Here is a 20,994-nt window from a genome sequence, read left to right as displayed (position 1 = left end):
TGGTGTAGTTGGATGCGTTCCCCTCATCGCTTCTGGAGACATTAGGGCGTCAACGTTACGGAAACCTTCTAGAAACGTTGCTCTTACGTAAGCCATTAGCAGAGAGACTCTGCTGACTTTGCTGCCATCAGCCCTCGGTGCAATCAAGCTAAATACATGACCTCATCCCTCTGCAATGCCCCTCGCTTTCTCTTTCATACACAGTCATGCTCTCTCTCCTTCTCTTGTGCTCTTCTCGGAGGAGTGGATTAGAGGATGAGGGATCAGATACACAACAGATACATTAGATGGGGTTTGAGCCAGTGCTTTATTGTCTTTGACATATGAGTACTGCTATTCTTAAGAAGCACAGACATTACAGTGTATGGTTAATTTGGCTCGTTTTCTCATTATAGGGCATCACGTAGTGCTGGATATTGAAATATAACATTTGACAATTTTCAACATGTCTGATCCTGCTGTTTAACTGGTAGAGCATGCCTTTAGCAACACCTAGGTCATGGGTTTAATTCCCATAGAACATGCATAATGAGAAAAATGTATAGCTTGAATTCACTGTAAGATACTTTGGATAAAAGCTTCTGCCAAATGCATGAATGTAAATATTACATTTAAATGTTCAACAGATTACTGTGTATTTCTGACATATTTGGATTATTAAAACAAGTATTAGAGCATGAATATATAAACCTTATTCACACGCACTTGTATTTGCCTATGCATATATATATATATATATATATATATATATATATATATATATATATATATATATATATATATATATATATATATATATATATAAGCAAGTAATTTATTATAAGCATTTTGATAGACAGACAGATAGACTAATATTTAATGTTTTTATATGTATACAGTGTGTATACATGTAGTTTTTTGAAGAAATTATACATTATGCATGTATTAAATACAATGCTTAAATTTATTAAAGACATTAACTTAAATTGCTTTTTTTAACATCCTTTAACTACTGTGGCTTAGTGTTTAGCAAAAAATAAATAAATAAAAATGTCCCCTTGACAGACTTTTTAATATACTTCAGTTTCAGAGGTGGACAACACATCCCATATAACTCTGATACAAAGTGTGTTGCAATCTTGTGAAAATCTATTAAAAGCAGTAACGTCCACTTTGCTAGTAACTAACACCATTTTTATGTCATCTGTGTTTGAATACAGAGAGGTGCCTAGAAGATCATGAACTGGTTGTTCCTGTGCAGGCCTGCATGTCTCCAGAGAGCAAGTTTCTCTTCAGGAAGAACTACGCCAAGTACGAGTTCTTCAGAAACCCACTGGTGAGTTGTCACCGAGAGCAACCGTTCTCCTTCAGCCCACCCATGTGTTTCCTTGCCTCTCAAGACCACCACTTCAAGCTTAAATCCTTTGAAATTAAAGTCCGATTATCCTTGAAAATCTTGCTAAGAACACTTGATTCATGACCTGCAAGCTATAAATCCCCTAAATATGTAAATATCTTTAAAAATAAAAGAAAAAAAAAAGAAAAAGTGAAATTCCCACATTCCTGTGTTCCGCATGCGAGAAAAACCTTGTTAATCCATTTCCAGCCATTCTGGCACAGCTTGTACGTGTTCCACCTCACTAAGCAAGTACAGTACTCAACACCTTTTAACTGATGGCAATTTGACAAGTACATTCGAACCTGTGTCGTGTAAGCATCTTACGGTGTGAACACTGTGAAACATTTTATCCTGCTCTGTAAGCCATGGACTTTTTGTACGCTTGGAAAAAAATTCATGCAAAAGCCTAATCTTATTTGAGCCTGTGCTTTAGTACGGTATGTACAGTGTGTGTCAGTGGTTGAGGCGTCTTTGGGCCAGTTAGTCCGAGTCTGTTTGACAGAGCACTTAACCTGCTCTTGGTAATCCGTGGCTTTGGCAAGTGCTTAGTGCAACTCACCTAAATTAGCTTTAGATGAGTTTCAGCTTGTGTGTGTGTGTGTAAATTCATACATATTTCTTATTACTTACCATTCTCCTGTAACTCAACTTGTAAGAGTCACGGCTCTATATATATATATAATTCAAATGCTAGGAAAAAAAAAAGATGGCCATGCAGAAATAACTAAAAAAATAATATCTTTAAAATATTACCAAGTAACATTGCAACCTTGCAAACAATAAAATCAGAGAAGGACTTTAACTGTAAGCAACAGGAGCATATGCAAAACAAAGGGAACAATAACATCTTAATGTTCAAAATGTTCAGAAGATTTATGTTTCTTTCTTTTCCCGATGTTTGATATTTTCAAAATTGTATATAGCCCACTTTTTTTTCTTTTTTTTTAAATTTACCAGTTTAGGCATGTTTACTGTAACGTATATCTTCAACATATGTTGTCTGTGACCAAGAATGTAAGAAGATATGTTTTCAGTGGACTTTTAAAATTTGCTTTGCTTGAGAAAACATAAAAATATATAGTTACAGCATTTTTTTCTTGTGATTTAGTCGAGTTGGTTTTGCATCAAACGCAATATTCGGCAGTCGAAATCTGGCAGTAACAGCACATTTTTCCGCTTGGGCGAGCGCTTCGCGGACAGCTTACCTCTTGCATTAAATCAGTCGCATGCGAGCAAACCAATGACAATGCGCTACAATCCTAAAGAGTCATAGCAGTAGAGCGGAGACGAGAAAGCTTCGGGGGAATCCGCTCGCCCGGAAGCAACCGCAACTGGTAGATTTAAAGAAAATGACTGCCCTTTGGCAAATTAATCATTTTATGTACTTATTCCTAACTCTTTAAGCTTTAAGTTACGTTTCAAATGACAAGATCAGCTTATAATCATGTTTATATTAATTATCCTGTGAACTTATTCTCTTAAATGGCCTGGTTATGCAGACCATTCGCAGCTTATATGGACAAAACGCCACTGATAGATAAATATCTATAGATAGATAGATAGACATATATACATCTATGTGTGTATATATGTATATGTGTGTGTGTGTGTGTGTGTGTGTGTGTATGTGTGTGTGTATATATATATATATAAGTAATTTATTATAAGCATTTTGATAGACCGACAGATAGACTAATATTTAATGTTTTTATATGTAAGTGCTGTCAATCGATTAAAAAATTTTAATCGCGTTAATCACAGTCATGGACTGTGATTAATCATGATTAATCGCAAATTTAAAATACTAGGATTTACCTGTAAATGTGTTGAAAAAGAAATGCATGAAACTAGTTTAAGGAAACATAACCTTTCACACTTCCGCCAGGTATGAGACATAATCCTTATTATTCAGCCATTATCAGCCTTTAAACTGGCAATAAAATGTTTACCAAGCCACATCGCTTCAATCCCAGTATACATTTACCCAACTATTATCAAAAGTATTTCTAAATAAATACAACAAAACATTTTCTTGCGACCTTATGAAGTATTATGACAAAAATGCATTATGAAGAAGAATTGGACCTATTCTGCAGGTGCATTAGAGCTAACATTAGCATCATGCTACATAAGACAATTTATGAGATTAATAGTACACTTTTACTCAGAACTCACTTCAAACCACCATCGAGTGTTTGTAATAACTTCCTTTTGCGATCACATGTGGAATTTGGTCGTTTACTGTTTTTAAAATATACTGTTTATAGCCTTTTATATCGCTGCAAAAATTAGCATTTCAGATGTACACATTCAATCTCAAGAAAATCACATACAGACCATATGTATCGTAATCATGTGTTTATTATCTTATATAATCTATAGTGGCTGTTGTCAAGTTTATTTCTGCTGTGTAAAAGCCTTAACATGTGCTCTGCTGAAACTCACGTTGTTTGATGTTACAACCGCCTCCGTTCTTAAGTTGCCAGGTATACATTTCAAGTATAACACACATTAGTAAAAGGATCTATTTTAATTTTTATTTGTCTATTTACACTTTGAGCGGCCGTGGTACATTTAAAAAAAGTAGCCCAAAAAACCGCAACCCACGGCTCCGTAATTTTTTCCCGCGACTGTATTTTCAAAATAGCCCACTTTTGCCGCTGCTCTGGCAACACTGGTGCTGTACCCTCATCACACTGTGTATGTGTATGTGTATGTGTATATATATGTATGTGTGTGTGTGTGTGTGTGTGTATATATGTGTATATATGTATTTGTATATGTATGTGTGTGTGTATATAATACATATCTTTCTCTCTCTCTCTCTCTCTCTCTCTCTATATATATACATGCATACATACGTGCATGCATGATCAGTCTATCATTTTATTTGACCCCTTCGTAAAACATGACTTAGTACTTGGTGGCAAAACCCTTGTTGGCAATCACAGAGGTCAGACGTTTCTTGTAGTTGGCCACCAGGTTTGCACACATCTCAGGAGGGATTTTGTCCCACTTCTCTTTGCAGATCATCTCCAAGTCATTAAGGTTTTGAGGCTGACATTTGGCAACTCGAACCTTCAGCTCCCTTCACAGATTTTCTATGGGATTAAGGTCTGGAGACTGGCGGCCACTCCAGGACCTTAATGTGCTTCTTCTTGAGCTACTCCTTTGTTGCCTTGGCCGTGTGTTTTGGGTCATTGTCATGCTGGAATACCCATCCACGACCCATTTTCAATGCCCTGGCTGGCTTCAATGCCCTGGCCCTGACGGTACATGGCCCCGTCCATCGTTCCTTTAATGCGGTGCAGTTGTCCTGTCCCCTTAACAGAAAAACACCCTCGAAGCATAATGTGTCCACCTCCATGTTTGACGGTGGGGATGGTGTTCTTGGGGTCATAGGCAGCATTCCTCCTCCTCCAAACACGGCGAGTTGAGTTGATGCCAAAGAGCTCGATTTTGGTCTCATCTGACCACAACACTTTCACCCAGTTCTCCTCTGAATCATTCAGATGTTCATTGGCAAACTTCAGACTGGCTGTACATGTGCTTTCTTGAGCAGGGGGGACCTTGCGGGTGCTGCAGGATTTCAGTCCTTCACGGTATAGTGTGTTATCAATTGTTTTCTTGGTGACGATGGTCCCAACTGCCTTGAGATCATTGACAAGATCCTCCCGTATAGTTCTGGGCTGATTCCTCACCGTTCTCATGATCATTGAAACTCCACGAGGTGAGATCTTGCATGGAGCCCCAGACCGAGGGAGATTGACAGTTATTTTGTTTCTTCCATTTGCGAATAATCGCACCAACAGTTGTCACCTTCTCACCAAGCTGCTTGGCGATGGTCTTGTAGCCCATTCCAGCCTTGTGTAGGTCTACAATCTTGTCCCTGACATTCTTGGACGGCTCTTTGGTCTTGGCCATGGTGGAGAGTTTGGAATCTGATTGATCGATGGCTTCTGTGGACAGGTGTCTTTTATACAGGTAACAAACTGAGATTAGGAGCACTCCCTTTAAGAGAGTGATCCTAATCTCAGCTCCTTACCTGTATAAAAGACACCTGGGAGCCAGAAATCTTGCTGATTGATAGGGGATCAAATATTTACTTGACTCATTAAAATGCAAATCAATTTATAACTTTTTTTGAAATGCGTTTTTCTGAATTTTTTGTTGTTGTTCTGTCTCTCACTGTTCAAATAAACCTACCATTAAAATTATTCAGATCATTTCTTTGTCAGTGGGCAAACATACAAAATCAGCAGGGGATCAAATAATTTTTTTCCCCACTGTACATGCATACACACACACGTTGGGTTTCCATTTTTATGGGGACATTCCATAGGCGTTATGGTTTTTATACTGTACAAACTGTATTTTCTATCGCCCCAAAACCAAACCTACACGTAAACCTACCCCTTATAGGAAACTTCTGCATTTTTAGATTTTCAAAAAAAAAAAAAACTTAATTCTGTATTATTTATAAGCTTGTTTCCTCATTGGGACATAAAAATGTCCTCATAAGGACAAGGATTTTGGATATTGTTATCTTTGTGGGGACATTTTGTCCCCATAACATGTGCTTTACCAGGACCACACACACAGAGTGCTGGGTAGTAACTGATTACATGTAATCTGGATATGTAATCAAACTTAAAATGTCATAATCACATACAGTTACCTTTTTATAGATTACATGATTTCATAGTATTATTGACACAAAGGTAGTAATTTATTCATAATTAGATTATTTTTTTAATGTCTGTTAAATTTTCCTTTTTAAAACTCTACTGCTTTATATATTTTGAAAGTCTTCATTCATAGTCTTCAAGCTCATTCATAAACCCCAGTTTGGGAAACCCTGGAATAGTGTAATGTTTAATACACTTCATGCTGCTGATAACAAAGAATGGAATATATGAAAAGTAATCTAAAAGTAATCAAAATGTAGTCAGAATAGATCACCTAACCTGTGTAATCCAATAGATTGTTACAAACTATAATTTCCATCATGTAATTTGTATATACAGAGTAGTAATAATAAAAATTTACATACAGCATAGAATTCAATTCAAACTTTTACAAATTTGCACGTTCAAACCTTTGTAACAAATTCAGTTTGTTCCTTTCTTTCGTGCTCAGGCTAGTAACAATCATCTTATGTAATTGCCTACTAAGAAAGGCATCTGATCTTGGCCAGGTGATCCTAAAAACAGATTAATTATATATGGCTTCCTTACTAATCATTCAAACCCTAGTTCATACACGCACTGCTTGTTCCATTACGTTTCTTGTGAACTGTGTGAACTGCTGGCATATGTTCAATGCAGACAGTCTTTTCTTACCTCTCACAGAACTTCTTTCCGGAGCAGATGGTAGCGTGGTGTCAGGAAACTAATGGCTCTATCCCACAGTCACAGCTCTTACAGGTAAGGAAGAGACGCAAATGGATCTGTGACACAGCAAAATCTGGATTAGCCCACATTATGAACCTGTGCGTCACACTTTTGCAGCTGAATGAGCATTTTAGTGGATTCAAACAGATTTTGAAATGCATACTCATGTCTTGTGATAGCAAAGAGGCCGCGTTATTGAAGCATGAAAGGCATTCAGGTTTGAAGAACTCATTTTCCAGATGGTCCTCATCCTTTTTTCCCCTCCTGTACAGAATTTCTTGAATTCCAGCAGCTGTCCAGAGATCCAGGGCTTCCTTTATATGAAAGAAACGGGCCGCAAGTCCTGGAAAAAGCTCTACATTTTCTTGCGCCGTTCTGGATTGTACTGCTCTACTAAAGGAATGTCAAAGGCAAGCTTCTCTTTAATAGAATTTTAATTCAAGTCTTTAAATTTGACATGTATTTGTGAGCATATCAGTGTTTTTACAACTATAGACAGCTGTTATGCATCTATTATTCCTAAACTTGCTTGCAAATACATACAGTGCAGTCCAAAAGTTAAAGTACACATTGAAAGCCTGAGATTCATTTTTTTTATATAAATGATTTCAAATAAATATTTATTAAATATTTGTTATTGTAATGTTACAAGGAGCTTAACTGTAATTTTATCACTATTTATTATTATTATTATTATTATTATTATTTACTAATATTTAAGGCCGTTTCACATTGAGCGTGTCAAAATAACCCAACTGCAGTTTGATTGAGATTTGTAAAACATATAAAAAAAATGCAACAAACTGATTTAGAATAATGGCAAATGAAGGATTTCAGGATAACTGTTTTCACTGTTCATAACCGTCACTAAAATTCTAATGTAGGTCTGTCTTTGGGAGTTGTATTGTGATGAATTTTTACCTGGGTGGTTTAGGAGCCAAGGCACCTGCAGTTACTGTCGGACGTAGAGGAGAGCAATATTTTCACTGTGACGACGGGCAGAAAGATGCACAACTCGCCCACAGACTACCAATTCTGCATTAAGGTGAGCAGGATGACGGTCAGTAAATAAACACAATCTTTGACATTGAGAATAGAGGAGGCATGGCTGGCACAATTTCAAAATCAACGATTTTCCCCTTTAAATAACTACCCATGCCTTACCTGGTATAGTGCATGCTAGTCCTTATTAACTTGAGTGCCTTGATTTGACAGTAGATATCTTGCTTGATTGACAGCCCAGTAAGGGCAGGACAGAACTGAAGGAGTTGAAGATGCTGTGTGCCGAGGACGAGCAGAGCCGAACGTGCTGGATGACTGCTTTCAGACTGCTCAAGGTATACAGTAAAAACAGAACAATTATGAAATATTATTACAATTTAAAAGAACCATTTTATATGTTAATATATTTAAAAATGTAATTTATTCCTCTAATGGTAACGCTGAATTTTCAGCAGCCATTAGTCCAGTCTTAATTGTCACACAATCCTTCAGAAATCGTTCTAAAATTCTAATTTTGTGTTCATTTCTCATTATTATCATTATTTAAAATAGTTGTGCTGCTTAATATTTTCATCAAGATGCAGCTTTTTTTGAGGATTCTGTGATTTTAATAAATTTGTTTATTTGAAGTTTATTTGAATTTTTTTGTAACATTATAAATGTATTTAGTGTCAGTTTCGGACAATTTAATGCATCCTGGCCGAAAAATGTATTTACTTATTTATTTCAATCTTACTGACTCGAGACCTTTGAACAGCAGTGTACTAGACGGCTACAAGTGAGCCATTTGTTGGATTATTTCCTCCCAAACTTATTATTCAGCATGCACCAGATTTAATTTTTTATTTTTTGTTTATTTATTTTTATTTTTTCTAGAAATCTTATTATAATACTATATCAAATTATTATTGTTAGTGAACATTCTAGATTTTCATATTTAATTACTAGAGGTTTGTTGTGAACAAGCTGGCCCTCAGATATTTCCCACACACACTCTTGTCCATTCTTGTTAACCCAGACAAACAATTTTTTTCCAGTTTGGAATTCTCCTATATCAGAACTACAAGAGCCCACACCAGAGAAAGACTGCCATATCAAACTTCACCACACCTGTGGTAAGAAACACATTAATATGTTACTCGGTGCTGATTCTCCAGTGCACTTGATGGTTTAAATGTGCTGCTTTCACGCTTCTGTGAGTTCACCTGGTATTACATGCACCCCGTGTGCTCTTGAGGAACGCTCTTGCTGAGAGCTCACTTAATCTACTCATAACAGTATGAACAGCGTGCTAATGAAGCGTGCGGCTATAGATTCCTTTACGCCGATTTGCATTGGGAATTTCATGCAGGCGAAACGTATGAACACAGGGGTTGCTGTAGGGATTCATTTAGAAGGTATTTAATAAGGCTTTAGTGGTTTAATTAGAGAGGTTTAATGCTGATCATAGCAGGTTGTTTGTAAGGACAACCTGTAGGAGTTATTTCTACACACAAATGAATGCTTATGTAATAAACAACTGATCAAGTGTAATATTGTTTTTACTGTAGCGGAGTGTGTCTGAGAATTCACTGGTGGCCATGGATTTCTCAGGAAGGACCGGTCGTGTGATTGACAACCCTGTGGAGGCTCAGAGCGCTGCCATGGAAGAGGGACACACTTGGAGAGTGAGTAGTTAGATACATGTATATTCAGGCAATGAATCAAGGTTTATAATTTTTTTTAATGCATTTATAACAATGTTTAAAATCTCTGTACAGAAACGGAGTCAGAGAATGAATGTTTTGGGAAGCCCCAGTCCTCTACATCCCTCGCCATTAAGCTCAGGTGAGTGTCGTAGCATTTACTTACAATTCTTCAGCATCTTCAACACCAGTTGATTTAAGTGGTACTTTAATAGAAATAATATTTCATGCCGGTAAATGTAGACTTTGCCTTTATGTCCTCAGTGATCCACAGGACACAGTTATGGTTCCATGGCCGCATTATGAGAGAGGAGTCCCACAGGATGATTATGCAGCAGGGCCAAGTTGATGGGTATGACACTTTCCACATTTATAGGCAATATTAATTGCTGTTTTATAAGTGAGCAGTGAAATTAATCAGTCTTGTGTCTCGCAGGTTATTCCTGTTGAGAGACAGCCAGAGCAACCCAAAAGCATTTGTTCTCACGCTGTGCCATCATCAGAAGATTAAACACTTCCAGATTTTACCTGTGAGTCCCTAATAAACACTCAATACAAACTACCCTTTTGCATGTATTAATGCCAAGTGAACTTGTATTAATTTATTTTTATTTTTTTGTCATGTTACCGTATACTTATAAAAGGTGTAATTTACAGTGATTACTGTCAGTGATTGAAAGAGGTACATGATAATTTAGATGTTAAAACTTTTTTAGGTTACATTTATTTTTAAAAATTAATTTAAAAATATTTTTGTAAGTTTTGTGAAAACAAATTTGATATGTAAATATTGTATATTATATTTATATTTTGTGCATGTTAGTGAATTTGCAATGTATAAAACATTTTTGTAGCTGAAAATGAGGCATGATTTATTAAAGGAAATATTAATATAAAATGTTTTTTGTTAATTATAATATTAGGCCTGTGTGTACTTAATTAGTAAATACATTCTTAATTATGTGTAATAAATGTATAATTTGTATATTATTTATGTAAAATGCTGAATGTATTTAATATTTATATTATACACAATTTACATAATATAATAATAAATATTTAAGAAAATACCAAATTTATCATTTTTATATTTATATAAAATGCTGAATGTTTTTATTTGTGCGATTGTCTCCTTGACAGGAGAGTTTATGATTTAAAAATGTATTCAGTGATTTTAAAAATCTGTCTTATTCTCATCTCTTTCTCTCTCTGGCAGTTTGAGGAGGACGGCCAGGTCTTTTTTAGCCTTGATGATGGCTCTACCAAGTTCACAGACCTGATCCATCTGGTAGAGTTTTACCAGCTCAACAGGGGCGTCCTGCCCTGCAAACTCAAACACCCCTGCACCATGGTGGCCTTATGACCCCCTCCCGATCCTAACAAACAACACACACACAAATAAAACTGAGAAACTGGATGCTTTTTTTAAAGTAATAATTTCCAGTCATTTTCACAATAAGCTGACGCAACCCACAGGCATGACCCACTGCTCTGGGATTAGCATGGAAACCTTTGGGAATAATTATGGGACAAGATCAACTTCCCGGACACCTGTCCTTTGGTTTTGACAAGGGTGCCTGTTTTTTTTTTTTTTTTAAAACATTTTCTGTGGTGATATTCATGAATTTTCATTGAAATCAAGACTTTTCATCATTCAGGACATGACACTAGACACACCCCCCATAAACTGAACGGATCGGGACGGTCGTTTCGAGTGGTGTGTCTGCGGGGACTTGCATTGCTAAAAGTTACTTGATGACGATTGATATGTATTATGTTATTTCCTACCTGAACATTTTGCACTCTCAAGCTGAAAGCAGGTGATCCGCTTCATCCTGAGCTTACCGCAACAACTGTTACCCATTTGCCTTCCTCCTACAGTTCACCGTTTCATTTTTTGTCCTCCTCTAAGCTCTTCCTGGGGATTCCCTGTGTAATGATGGGATTATTGCAGCAGCGATGACAGTAATGACCATGTGAGGTGACACATCCTCAGCCAAATAATGTAACCTGGTCTTTCATACATGACATCTCCATGTCAGCGAGGAGGGACTAACCGCAAGGGGTAGCAGACTTGCACTTCAATAAATTATACTTGATTGCTGTGCTTTACCAGCATAAGAATTAGTTAAGTTTGGAGTTCTAATCAAGCTTTGCCTTAAAGGAATGTTCTGGGTTAAATATAACTTAAGCTCCATCGACAAGCTTCAGCTGTCGCACACACTGTTGATTACAACAGAAAATGTACTTTGAAAAACAAAAAGCGTGTCGACAGTCATCTGCTTGTAAGGAAACTCCATTTTTCTCAATTAACTTGCTTTATAAGTGGAATCCAATCACCATATTCGATATTAAGTTTGTTTCCAAACTGTCAGACAAATATTTCTGTCATAAATTACATTATGCCACAGAGTCGCACTGTAGTTTAAAGAGACAGTTTGCCCAAAAATGAAGTTTGTCAAAATGGTCATCCTGATCATTGTTCCAGACTTCTGTTTTTCAGTGGGACACAAAATAAGATATTTTGAAGAATGTTTTTGTCCTTACAGTGAAAATCAATGGGGTCCAAAACAGCATTTGGGCACTGCTAATTACTGTATGACTACAGAGTCATACAGATAAGAATTTTTATTTTTGAGTAAACTCTCCCTTTAAATCTGAATTAGAAGGACGTAGAAATCAGAGTTCAGGGCGCAAGGGTTAACAATAATTAACCATGACCTTTTGAGAATTATCCATATTTTAATCCAGATCACTTGTTCTGTTTAGGAAGACAATGGCTTGTTTGAGTCCACTGAATTTGCAATTTTTTCCTGTCAGGAGGCTTGTATTTTGCTCCCGGCGCTGAAATGCCATATTGATTGTGCGTAGTTTATATTTGGAACCATCAAAAACTTGACTCGGGCCTTAAAAGGCCACTGAAACTTGACCCAGGCCTCTTTGGTATGGTGTATCCCACCCTGAGCACAATTCAAGAGGGTTGTAACTCGTTTCCTACACTGACTCCAGGTCGTGTTACTTTGCGAACGTACCTAGCTATTAGTTTAGCCCAAAGCTTAACAACTGCCTTTTCAAATCACTGTGCTGTTCTTGAGCCATGTTAAACCCCTAAAAGTGACAGGCCAGGCCCGGACTGAGCGCCTGCGGGGACGCTCGCGTACACTCTTGAGGACTATGGAAGGCCAAAAGGGCCAAAAACGTGAATTTTAACACGTCAACAACAGGTTAAATACGCTTATTTAACGTGTTGTTGATGTGTAAAAATTCACGTGTTTTTGGCCCTTTTGGTCTTCCATAGAGGACTCTGCGAAGTCACGTCTCACAGGCGTGTCTGTAATCCTCCGGGGCTGCGTGCCAGCTTTGCAAAAGGAGGTTAGCGGCAAAAGGCCGGTGTACGGTTACCTGCGGCGCTACTTCTGCAGTCTCCTTTCTGCCCCTAACGTCCGCCTCGTTACCCTTCCAGCACTGGCCCAGCAAGACTAAGCTATGGTTTTATATGCTAACTCTGACAGCTGACTGTTATACTGCTGAGCTAGAACCACACGCGCCTAGGACGAGAGTGTGTACGATGCACACTGCGATTGTCAAACACTTTATGATACCACAAAAGCACCTTTTTTATTTTCACATACGATTCACGCTGTTTAACTTACGTAAACGCTTTAAGAACGTGTTTTCATCTCAGATGTTAGCTAAGACTCTGATCTGCCTTATCTTACGTTATCGCTTCCTTGCCGCTTCATACGTAAATCGATTTTGTTAATTGTAACGAAAAGTACAAGCTTTACGCACTCAGTGTCAGGGATTGCGGTTGGCTTTTCATCACGTTAGATTTAGTAATTTAGTCACAGTTCCAGCCTGCATGAGTTAGACAAGGACGTCTGTAAACGAAGCATGTTCTAACTGGAATACGTAAGTGTGAACGATGATTGGTTCCGTCCAACTCGAGCTCGAAGTATTTGGATGATGCTTCTTTTCATCAGACTTGTGCTGTTGTGTGGCTCTCAGTGATGAAATGTCAAACATGCATGTGAAATCAACTTACCCAGCCTTGATTATGCTGTTTTGGTAGTATTTTTTTTTTTTGAACACAGGTGACTGGAGATCATTTCACATGTGTGTTTGGCTCATATGCAGCTTTGTCTATTAGTAATATGGAAACAGTCACGCTCTTCTAAGTATGTGAAGCCTAAGGAGAGGTAGTAGATCTAACACTGTATTAAAACACCATCTATGACTATATAAATGTGGTGCGCTCCAAAACAGAATGAAGATATTGCGCATAAAGTGCAAATATGCATATTCCCTCTCGACTTGTACCAGTGTGAAATATTTTTAGCTTATATCGTGTTTTCATTTTTGTCACAAATGTCTTTTTATAAAGAGTATATATTACAGTATTAAATTAAAAAAGGTCTTCTGTTGTCTTTATTTCACTATTGGTTTGATCTTCAGAATGTTTTTATTCATGCAATGAGATTGTACAGTCTACACCCAGCTTTAAGATTACATCCAGTGCTTTTCTTATAAGTGCAAGTATGATATTAATCATAAATATATACTTTAAAAGATAGAAGCTTATCAATTTAAGGATAGATTCCAATGCTAGGACATTCCAATACTCTTGTGTTCATGCAATTATGCAAAAATTAAGCAATTGAGGGCTCGTCCGGGATTTGAACCCGGGACCTCTCGCACCCTAAGCGAGAATCATACCCCTAGACCAACGAGCCTTGCACACTTTAGGTAAAATGGTGTGCCACGTTGCATAGGGTCATCTATACAGTGCGTTTGGGATGCTTATTTTAGTGGCGTCTACTGATTATTGGCGCCATCTGGGGGCATAAACCTGGAGTTACAGAGGTGCCCTTCAGAACAAGTTAGAATAATACCACCAAATAACAATTAGTTTGCGACATTATAGCAGTGCTCGAAAGGCTGCAAATAATTAAACAGATGTCCGTGTGTTCTGAAAACTGAATGACATCCAAATATGACCGAATATATTCTTGGAAAAAATATCTTCGGGTAGCTGGTGTACGTTAGTCATTTACAAAGGACTTTAGACACAGGCTAAAAACAAAGTTGCTGAATTAAAATATTATTTTCATAGCATAACCGAGTTGTTAACGTGAACACCAATCTGGTTCAGGCATAGCAGATGTGATTTAAAAATAAAATAATGAAACTCTCGATAAAACTGGGTTTGAGGGAATTACAGATAGACTATGCTAACGTTACCTGCAACTAACTACTACTGCTTTAAAACGTGAGTTAAGCTTTATCAGACAGAATACCTTAATAAATATGTTTAAAACGTGTGCTGTTTTGTTCTGAAATTTGATAAGGGTTGACTGAATGCATGATTACTGGTCTTGTTATAGTCCAGTTACAGTATAACTTAATATTCTGCTTGATATCAATAGTGCAGAAAGTTCACTTTGTACGTTCACAGGACTTTACCTTGAAGTGTATCGTTATCTGGCTCGTTGGTCTAGGGGTATGATTCTCGCTTTGGGTGCGAGAGGTCCCGGGTTCAAATCCCGGACGAGCCCGACTTTTCATCGCCAAAAGTTAAGAACAAGGAAGTTAGAAGTCACTTAGTTAAGATTACTTATAAAGCAGCGAAGCTTCCTCGTGAGTGTTGCAGTAACTCTTAAAGCCACATGCAAATCTTTCTTTAAACCTGACCAGCGGCAGGAGATGGCATTGCTTGTCATATTTTCGAGTCCCACTGCCTACTGTAATTTTATCAAAAACAACTGTATTCAAGACAAAAATGTTTTTTCAAAAATTTAATTTCTTGAGTGGTCACGCCATCAAAGTAAAATAAATGAGATAGTCTACTTATTTAGCAATGTAATTAATCAAAAACAAGTGGAAACTATACGAATTGTGTATCTCTTCTCTATGGACTCTCCAGAAGCACCTCAGGCACTTGGTAGAAAACTCTCACAGTAATAAAGAAATGTCTCGGTGGCCTGTAAATGTTTATATAAGTTAGAACTGGCTCATCCTGTAAGGTCAATTATGAACCCATCAGTTTGTAACTGTTGGAAAACCACTGATACACTAATACACTGACTACAGCATGTAGGACTTTAAACTGTAAAGTTGTGTCAATTCCAGAATACTACATTTTTTAAAAGCGTTGGGCTTGTCCGGGATTTGAACCCGGGACCTCTCGCACCCTAAGCGAGAATCAAACCCCTAGACCAACGAGCCTTGAGCTGCAGGAATGTATGATGTGCCACGTTTCACACAGAAGATACAGGCCTGTAGACAACGTGGATGAGGGGGGCTTGTTCTGTTGGGATTACATGTTTGGAGCCGTGTCGTGTCAAATGGCGACATCTAGTGGTTAACAAGCAGATGCGACTTTCTGATAGACGTACATCTGTAATATTGTGTAACTCTGAAAATGTATCTTCCCAAAATGTTTCCGCTGACAGAAGTCTCAAAATATTGTCAAAGTTAGATGCGGCGTTTACATTTTTCACACTGCACAATGACTACTACACCAACACCTTAAGCCCCCTTGTGTTACAGCAGAATAATAATATTAGTTCTATTGATCAATACATTTTATTTATCAGTAACTGAGATCTCATCAGACTTTTTAATATGTTCAAGAAAAATTGTTCTTTGACAGTATGAGAGGCTCTTCATGGTTCAGAGGTCAGCCATCATTATTTGGATGCTCACAACCTGCATCTTTAGTAAGTAAGTATATATACAGAAATTCATATAATTCGTCAAGTCCTTTACCGTAGTTTGTGTATGATAAGCTAATGTGGAAAAAAAATGCTTAGTCCTTGTAGTGCAACAGTAAGAAACATTGTGTGCTCAGCCGTATAACTAAGTGTGAGACTTTTAAATGTGTTCATCAGTTTAGTTTTCTTTTTTTTCTGTGTTGTGTAGGGCTGATTGTGACTCAGTCTGAAGATCAAACAGTGAATCCTGATCAGATTGTCACTATTCACTGTAAACACACACCAGCAATAAATTGTTGGAATACAAAGGATACCTCTCAGAGATGCATGGCCTGGTACCATCAGATTCCTGGAGAAACTGCTGATCTCTCACACATCAGACAGAGCTTCAGGTGTTTCTTCTAGATTCAGTGGCAGTGAAAGTGGAAATCACATGGATTTTATTCTGACCATCAGTAGAGTCCAGCCTGAAGATTCAGGAGTTTATTACTGTCAGAGTCAACATGACAAGAGAGTACAGGTATCTAACAACTCAATCTGGGTGTTCACACAAAAGCATCATACAAAAACCTCCTTGTGTGAGACTGCAGCGCTGCAGCTTTGAGTTTCTCTAGATGTTGATGTTGAAGATCATTATTCACCTCACTGACTTTACACACAGACACACACAGAGACTCTTAAAGGCTGCTGACCAGTTAATGTCCATTATTGTCACACACTCCTCAACACATTCTATATATTCTATTAATAATAAACATCAGAATGTCTCAATCAGATTTCCACATGAATTGCAATCCAGTACAATGCATCCAACCTTGATAATTTTTTTTTAAAAAAGCTCACCGTGGCCAAAGCAACTTTTCAAATACATGCTTTCACTAACACCATGATAAGTCCATGAACCCATTTTTTTTTTTTTTTGTTTGGAGCAATCACAATAGCTTTCCCTGGCATATTTAAAAAGAAAAAAAAAAAAGAAATCTATGACCAGTTTATTTTAAACTTATTATTTACTCCATAAATAATAAAAATATCGAAAATAATAGCATCAAAATAAAATGAATTACATACTATGGCAAGGGAACAAATAAAATTAATTAATTAAGGACGAAAATAATAATTCAAACAATTAATGATTCATAAAGCTTTTATTTGGCAAAACATTTAAGAAAGCATACTTGATCATATGTGTTAATCAGGTATTAAAAATATTAACATACAAAGCAAATTATAATACAGTGATGTTTATTCTTTATTAAGACTGTGTATGTGTGAGTGCACAAATTATTATGCATGCCTATAATCTATGTGTTTTTGTGTCAGTGTGTGTATTCACTCATCATTGCACTGCTGTGTGTCGAGGCTCTTGGTCACTGCATTGTGGGACGGGTGCGTGGCGTCACAGCTGACGGTTGTTGCTCTGCTCCACTCACTCTCAGTGAGGCTCAGGCTGCTGCTCCAGCTGTACAGTCCATCCTTCTGCAGCTGACCGGGACTCAGATTGACACCAGAGCTCCTGCTGCTGTCGTCCACCTTCCAGCTCAGCTTCCAGTCAGAGGGGAATCCCTTACTGGCCACACACAGCACTGTAGCCTTACCCTGCTGCAGCTCGTCTCTGGAGGGAGGCAGCACCGTGAGAGCGGGACGAGCCGCAGCTAAAGAGAGACACAGAAACTGTGAGGTTTCGTTCTTCTGAAAAACAGCTCTATCAGTCTTTCTGACTGTCTTTCACTTCCCTTTAAGAGATTCAGAGTTAATCAAGCAGATCCAATAGTCCGTAATACACACTTTTTACAAGCAATCTCACATATCTTTACATTTAAAACAATTTATTAATTATAGATAATGTTATATGGTTTCTGTCAACATGTATTCAAATTATTGTTAAATTATTTATTGAAAACCTACTGCATTACTTACAGTTATAGCTGCTTGTAGTTTGAAAACTACATCAAAAGAAAACACATTTCTGTCTCATGTGACATTCGATGAAAAAATTAATTAAAAAACTAAATTAATCAACACTGTAAAATAATGCTGCAATAATATCAACTTAATGTTTTTTTTAGATAATTTAAATATCCAACTTAACCAAACTAAACTTATCATTTTAAGTATGAACAATTTTGAAACAACACATTATTATTTACTTTAATGTTGAATTTGAAGTTTTGAAGCAGATCTGAATTTCAACAGCCTGTAAAAACATATTAGTGTCAGTATTCATATTAATATATTCAGTGATCAGTATTCATAAAAAATCCAGATTTATGACTATATGAGATATAAATTTATAGGCCTATATTGGAATCAGAGGTCGCGTTAACCGAAAATTTTCCGTCACTACAGAATCTTTTAGCAGTGAAAAATCTGAAGGCTGTCCGTCACTGTGACAGATTACACCAAGGGTGATCTATTAACAGAATTTAAAATCTCAGACTTTGTTTCATATGAAAAGTAACAACGCACGTTTAGCCTATTGTGATTTCATTCATCAACTGAAAACAGCATCGAGTGGGATTTAAGAATCAATATTGGTTCATAAAATCTATTAAAATCCAGAAATGTCTACCTTTCAGGTTTATATTCTGAACAATATATTCAGACTTGAAAAAGAAAATAATTTAGTATTTTGTAAGTATTTCACCTAAAATTGAGGTGATTTATTTTGTTCTTAAACATCTGAAACAGTAGACATATTTCTATTTCACATGAAGTACACAAACATAATCTATAAAATGCATATAATTTATTTACCACTCAAACAGATAAAAAGGTCAACTAATTCATTTGAACCTGTTTAGAAGACATTAGTATATATGCTGTCACACAAGGCAAAAAAAAAAAAAAATTGTTCTGTGCTTTTCCTTTTTACGTAAATATTTTTTTAAATAAAAAGATATTTACTTACTTCCAACTGAGAGTCGGGTGCCTCCACCGAACGTTCGCCACAGTGATACAAACCCAATCAACAGCTGTACAAAAACCTCCTGCACTAAAACACACTGACATCAACACTCACAATAACACCGCGAGACTGTATCTTAGTTTAGTTTTGCTTAGAAAGGTCAAAATTAGAAATTAACTATTTTTACAGTATTTTATTGATGTTAATTGATTAGATACAGCCAAATGTATTTTGATAGTTTTTGAGGTAAATTCCAGGATGCATCTGAATGTGGTTTTGAGAGTATTTTGCATATTAACTGAACACGGTGCTTAAAACTCCACTCATGATTATTAGTGTGTGACACTGACACACACACACATAAGAAACAATGATTTCTCTTATTCTAATGCTGGGGACACTCTGTCTGCTTGCTCAAGGTTCAGAAATATATTTTCTACATTATGAAATTAATCATTTGGAATTCATTTTATATCATTTTATTTTTTGCTTTGCTTTTTAGATTTATTATATTTGCTTTGACTGCTTTATAGTATATGAAAACTTGTCTTTATTTGTATGTTGAAGTATTGTAATATTTGTTTTTGATCTCTCTCTCAGTGTCTCATGAAGAGGTTCAGTCTCCTGAGTCTCTGTCTGCTGAAGCAGGAGATTCTGTCTCTATCAGCTGCACTGGGACCAGCGGAGTTGATGATGATATGAGCTGGTATCTGCAGAAAACTGGAGAAGCTCCTAAACTCCTGATCTATAAAGCAAATCGACTTCATTCTGGAGTTCCAGATCGGTTCAGTGGAAGTCAGACTGGACTTAAATTCACACTCAATCTACGCAGAGTCCAGGCTGAGGATGCAGGAGATTATTACTGTATGGGGTATTATAGTGGTGGAGTGTGCACACAGTGAAACAGCATCATACAAAAACCTCCCTCTGTCAGACAGCAGAGAATATGTGAATACTGAGAAGTTCACAATGTCAGTCAGTTACGATATCAAGTTGTGCTTAATTATATTTGCAAATATAGATAGTACATCCACAAGATAATACACAATGATGAATTAACCAGAGTTTAGTTCATTGTGAATGAAACATGAAATCCATGCATCTGTTTCAGTATTCACACACATTTTCATTCATCCTTAGCTGCCCTAATTTGTAGCATTTTGAACAAAATGAGTAAAAATGAATTGTAAAATATACACTCTCACTGAAGATGCTAAACTTTAACATTCACATGTTCAACAGCCACCAACACTTCACTATGAAATGAAAGGTTAGTGGAGTAACTGGGAAACCAACCCGATATATCTTTAATGTACCTCATGTATATGTAAGATCATTGACAGCTGGGTGTTCACACAGGTAGTGGGCAGTAGGCTCCCTTAGTCAGATTACTGAACATCTTCTAATGCAACTGTTGGTGCTGAAAAGAGAACAAAAATAATCATTAAATATGACACTTAAGCACTCACAATGTTTATGTGTTTAATATAATTAATCATCCAACCCAACAATATATATATTTTTAAGAAATTTCCATTCCATCCTCCTTCTTCTGTAACTTGATTTAATCCAGACTATTTATTTTTATTATTTTAAATAATAGAGTAAAAGTATTTTATACAATAAAAGTATTTTTATTAAATAAAAGTTTTTTCATTCATTCATTCATTCATTCATTGTTCTGTGACAGTATATCTAACATATATACTGTATCACAGATATGGGTCACTATGAATAATAAAGAATATCAAATTAAATTCTTCAACACTATTAATTTGCTTGTTGTCTTCTAGCTAATAATACATATTTATGTAAGTTACAGCAGTTTATTATATTGTATAGCATTTATATTTGAATGTTTCTCCATCATTTAGTTATCTTTAATGAAATACTAGGAGATTTTCTCATTTATTTG

The 20,994-nt window shown here is 36.5% G+C and overlaps 1 protein-coding gene, 3 non-coding genes and 2 gene segments (V, D, J or C); 3 read left to right on the top strand and 3 right to left on the bottom strand.

Moving 5' to 3' along the window:
• Window positions 1-13,875, top strand: part of grb10a (growth factor receptor-bound protein 10a) — a 76,844-nt gene extending 62,969 nt beyond the window's left edge. For all 4 annotated transcript variants that reach the window (XM_058752737.1, XM_058752735.1, XM_058752736.1 and 1 more), the window contains 11 exons: window positions 1,200-1,315; window positions 6,730-6,804; window positions 7,044-7,181; window positions 7,706-7,816; window positions 8,010-8,108; window positions 8,811-8,888; window positions 9,324-9,440; window positions 9,534-9,600; window positions 9,723-9,810; window positions 9,895-9,988; window positions 10,675-13,875. In XM_058752737.1, the coding sequence (XP_058608720.1) occupies window positions 1,200-1,315; window positions 6,730-6,804; window positions 7,044-7,181; window positions 7,706-7,816; window positions 8,010-8,108; window positions 8,811-8,888; window positions 9,324-9,440; window positions 9,534-9,600; window positions 9,723-9,810; window positions 9,895-9,988; window positions 10,675-10,821 (1,130 nt within the window). In that variant the 3' untranslated portion in view covers window positions 10,822-13,875. The remainder of the gene's footprint in view (window positions 1-1,199; window positions 1,316-6,729; window positions 6,805-7,043; window positions 7,182-7,705; window positions 7,817-8,009; window positions 8,109-8,810; window positions 8,889-9,323; window positions 9,441-9,533; window positions 9,601-9,722; window positions 9,811-9,894; window positions 9,989-10,674) is intronic.
• Window positions 13,876-14,119: 244 nt separating this feature from the next.
• On the bottom strand, window positions 14,120-14,191 carry trnap-agg (transfer RNA proline (anticodon AGG)). The gene has a single exon. It is a non-coding gene; the product is annotated as a tRNA-Pro (tRNA).
• A 750-nt stretch (window positions 14,192-14,941) lies between these two features.
• trnap-ugg (transfer RNA proline (anticodon UGG)) lies at window positions 14,942-15,013 on the top strand. Its single transcript has one exon. It is a non-coding gene; the product is annotated as a tRNA-Pro (tRNA).
• A 598-nt stretch (window positions 15,014-15,611) lies between these two features.
• Window positions 15,612-15,683, bottom strand: trnap-agg (transfer RNA proline (anticodon AGG)). Its single transcript has one exon. It is a non-coding gene; the product is annotated as a tRNA-Pro (tRNA).
• Window positions 15,684-17,300: 1,617 nt separating this feature from the next.
• LOC131525144 (Ig kappa-b4 chain C region-like) lies at window positions 17,301-19,406 on the bottom strand. The segment is given in 3 exon segments: window positions 17,301-17,826; window positions 19,083-19,166; window positions 19,379-19,406. Coding segments are annotated over 3 exon segments (435 nt in total).
• On the top strand, window positions 19,086-20,667 carry LOC131525108 (immunoglobulin kappa variable 1-6-like). The segment is given in 2 exon segments: window positions 19,086-19,498; window positions 19,680-20,667. Coding segments are annotated over 2 exon segments (351 nt in total).
• The last annotated feature ends 327 nt before the right edge of the window (window positions 20,668-20,994 follow it).

The sequence above is a fragment of the Onychostoma macrolepis genome, chromosome 19, assembly GCF_012432095.1.
Source record: "Onychostoma macrolepis isolate SWU-2019 chromosome 19, ASM1243209v1, whole genome shotgun sequence".
NCBI classification, from domain to species: Eukaryota; Metazoa; Chordata; class Actinopteri; order Cypriniformes; family Cyprinidae; genus Onychostoma; species Onychostoma macrolepis.
Note: the sequence above shows the minus strand (reverse complement) of the source record. Positions and strands in the feature narration are given on the sequence as shown.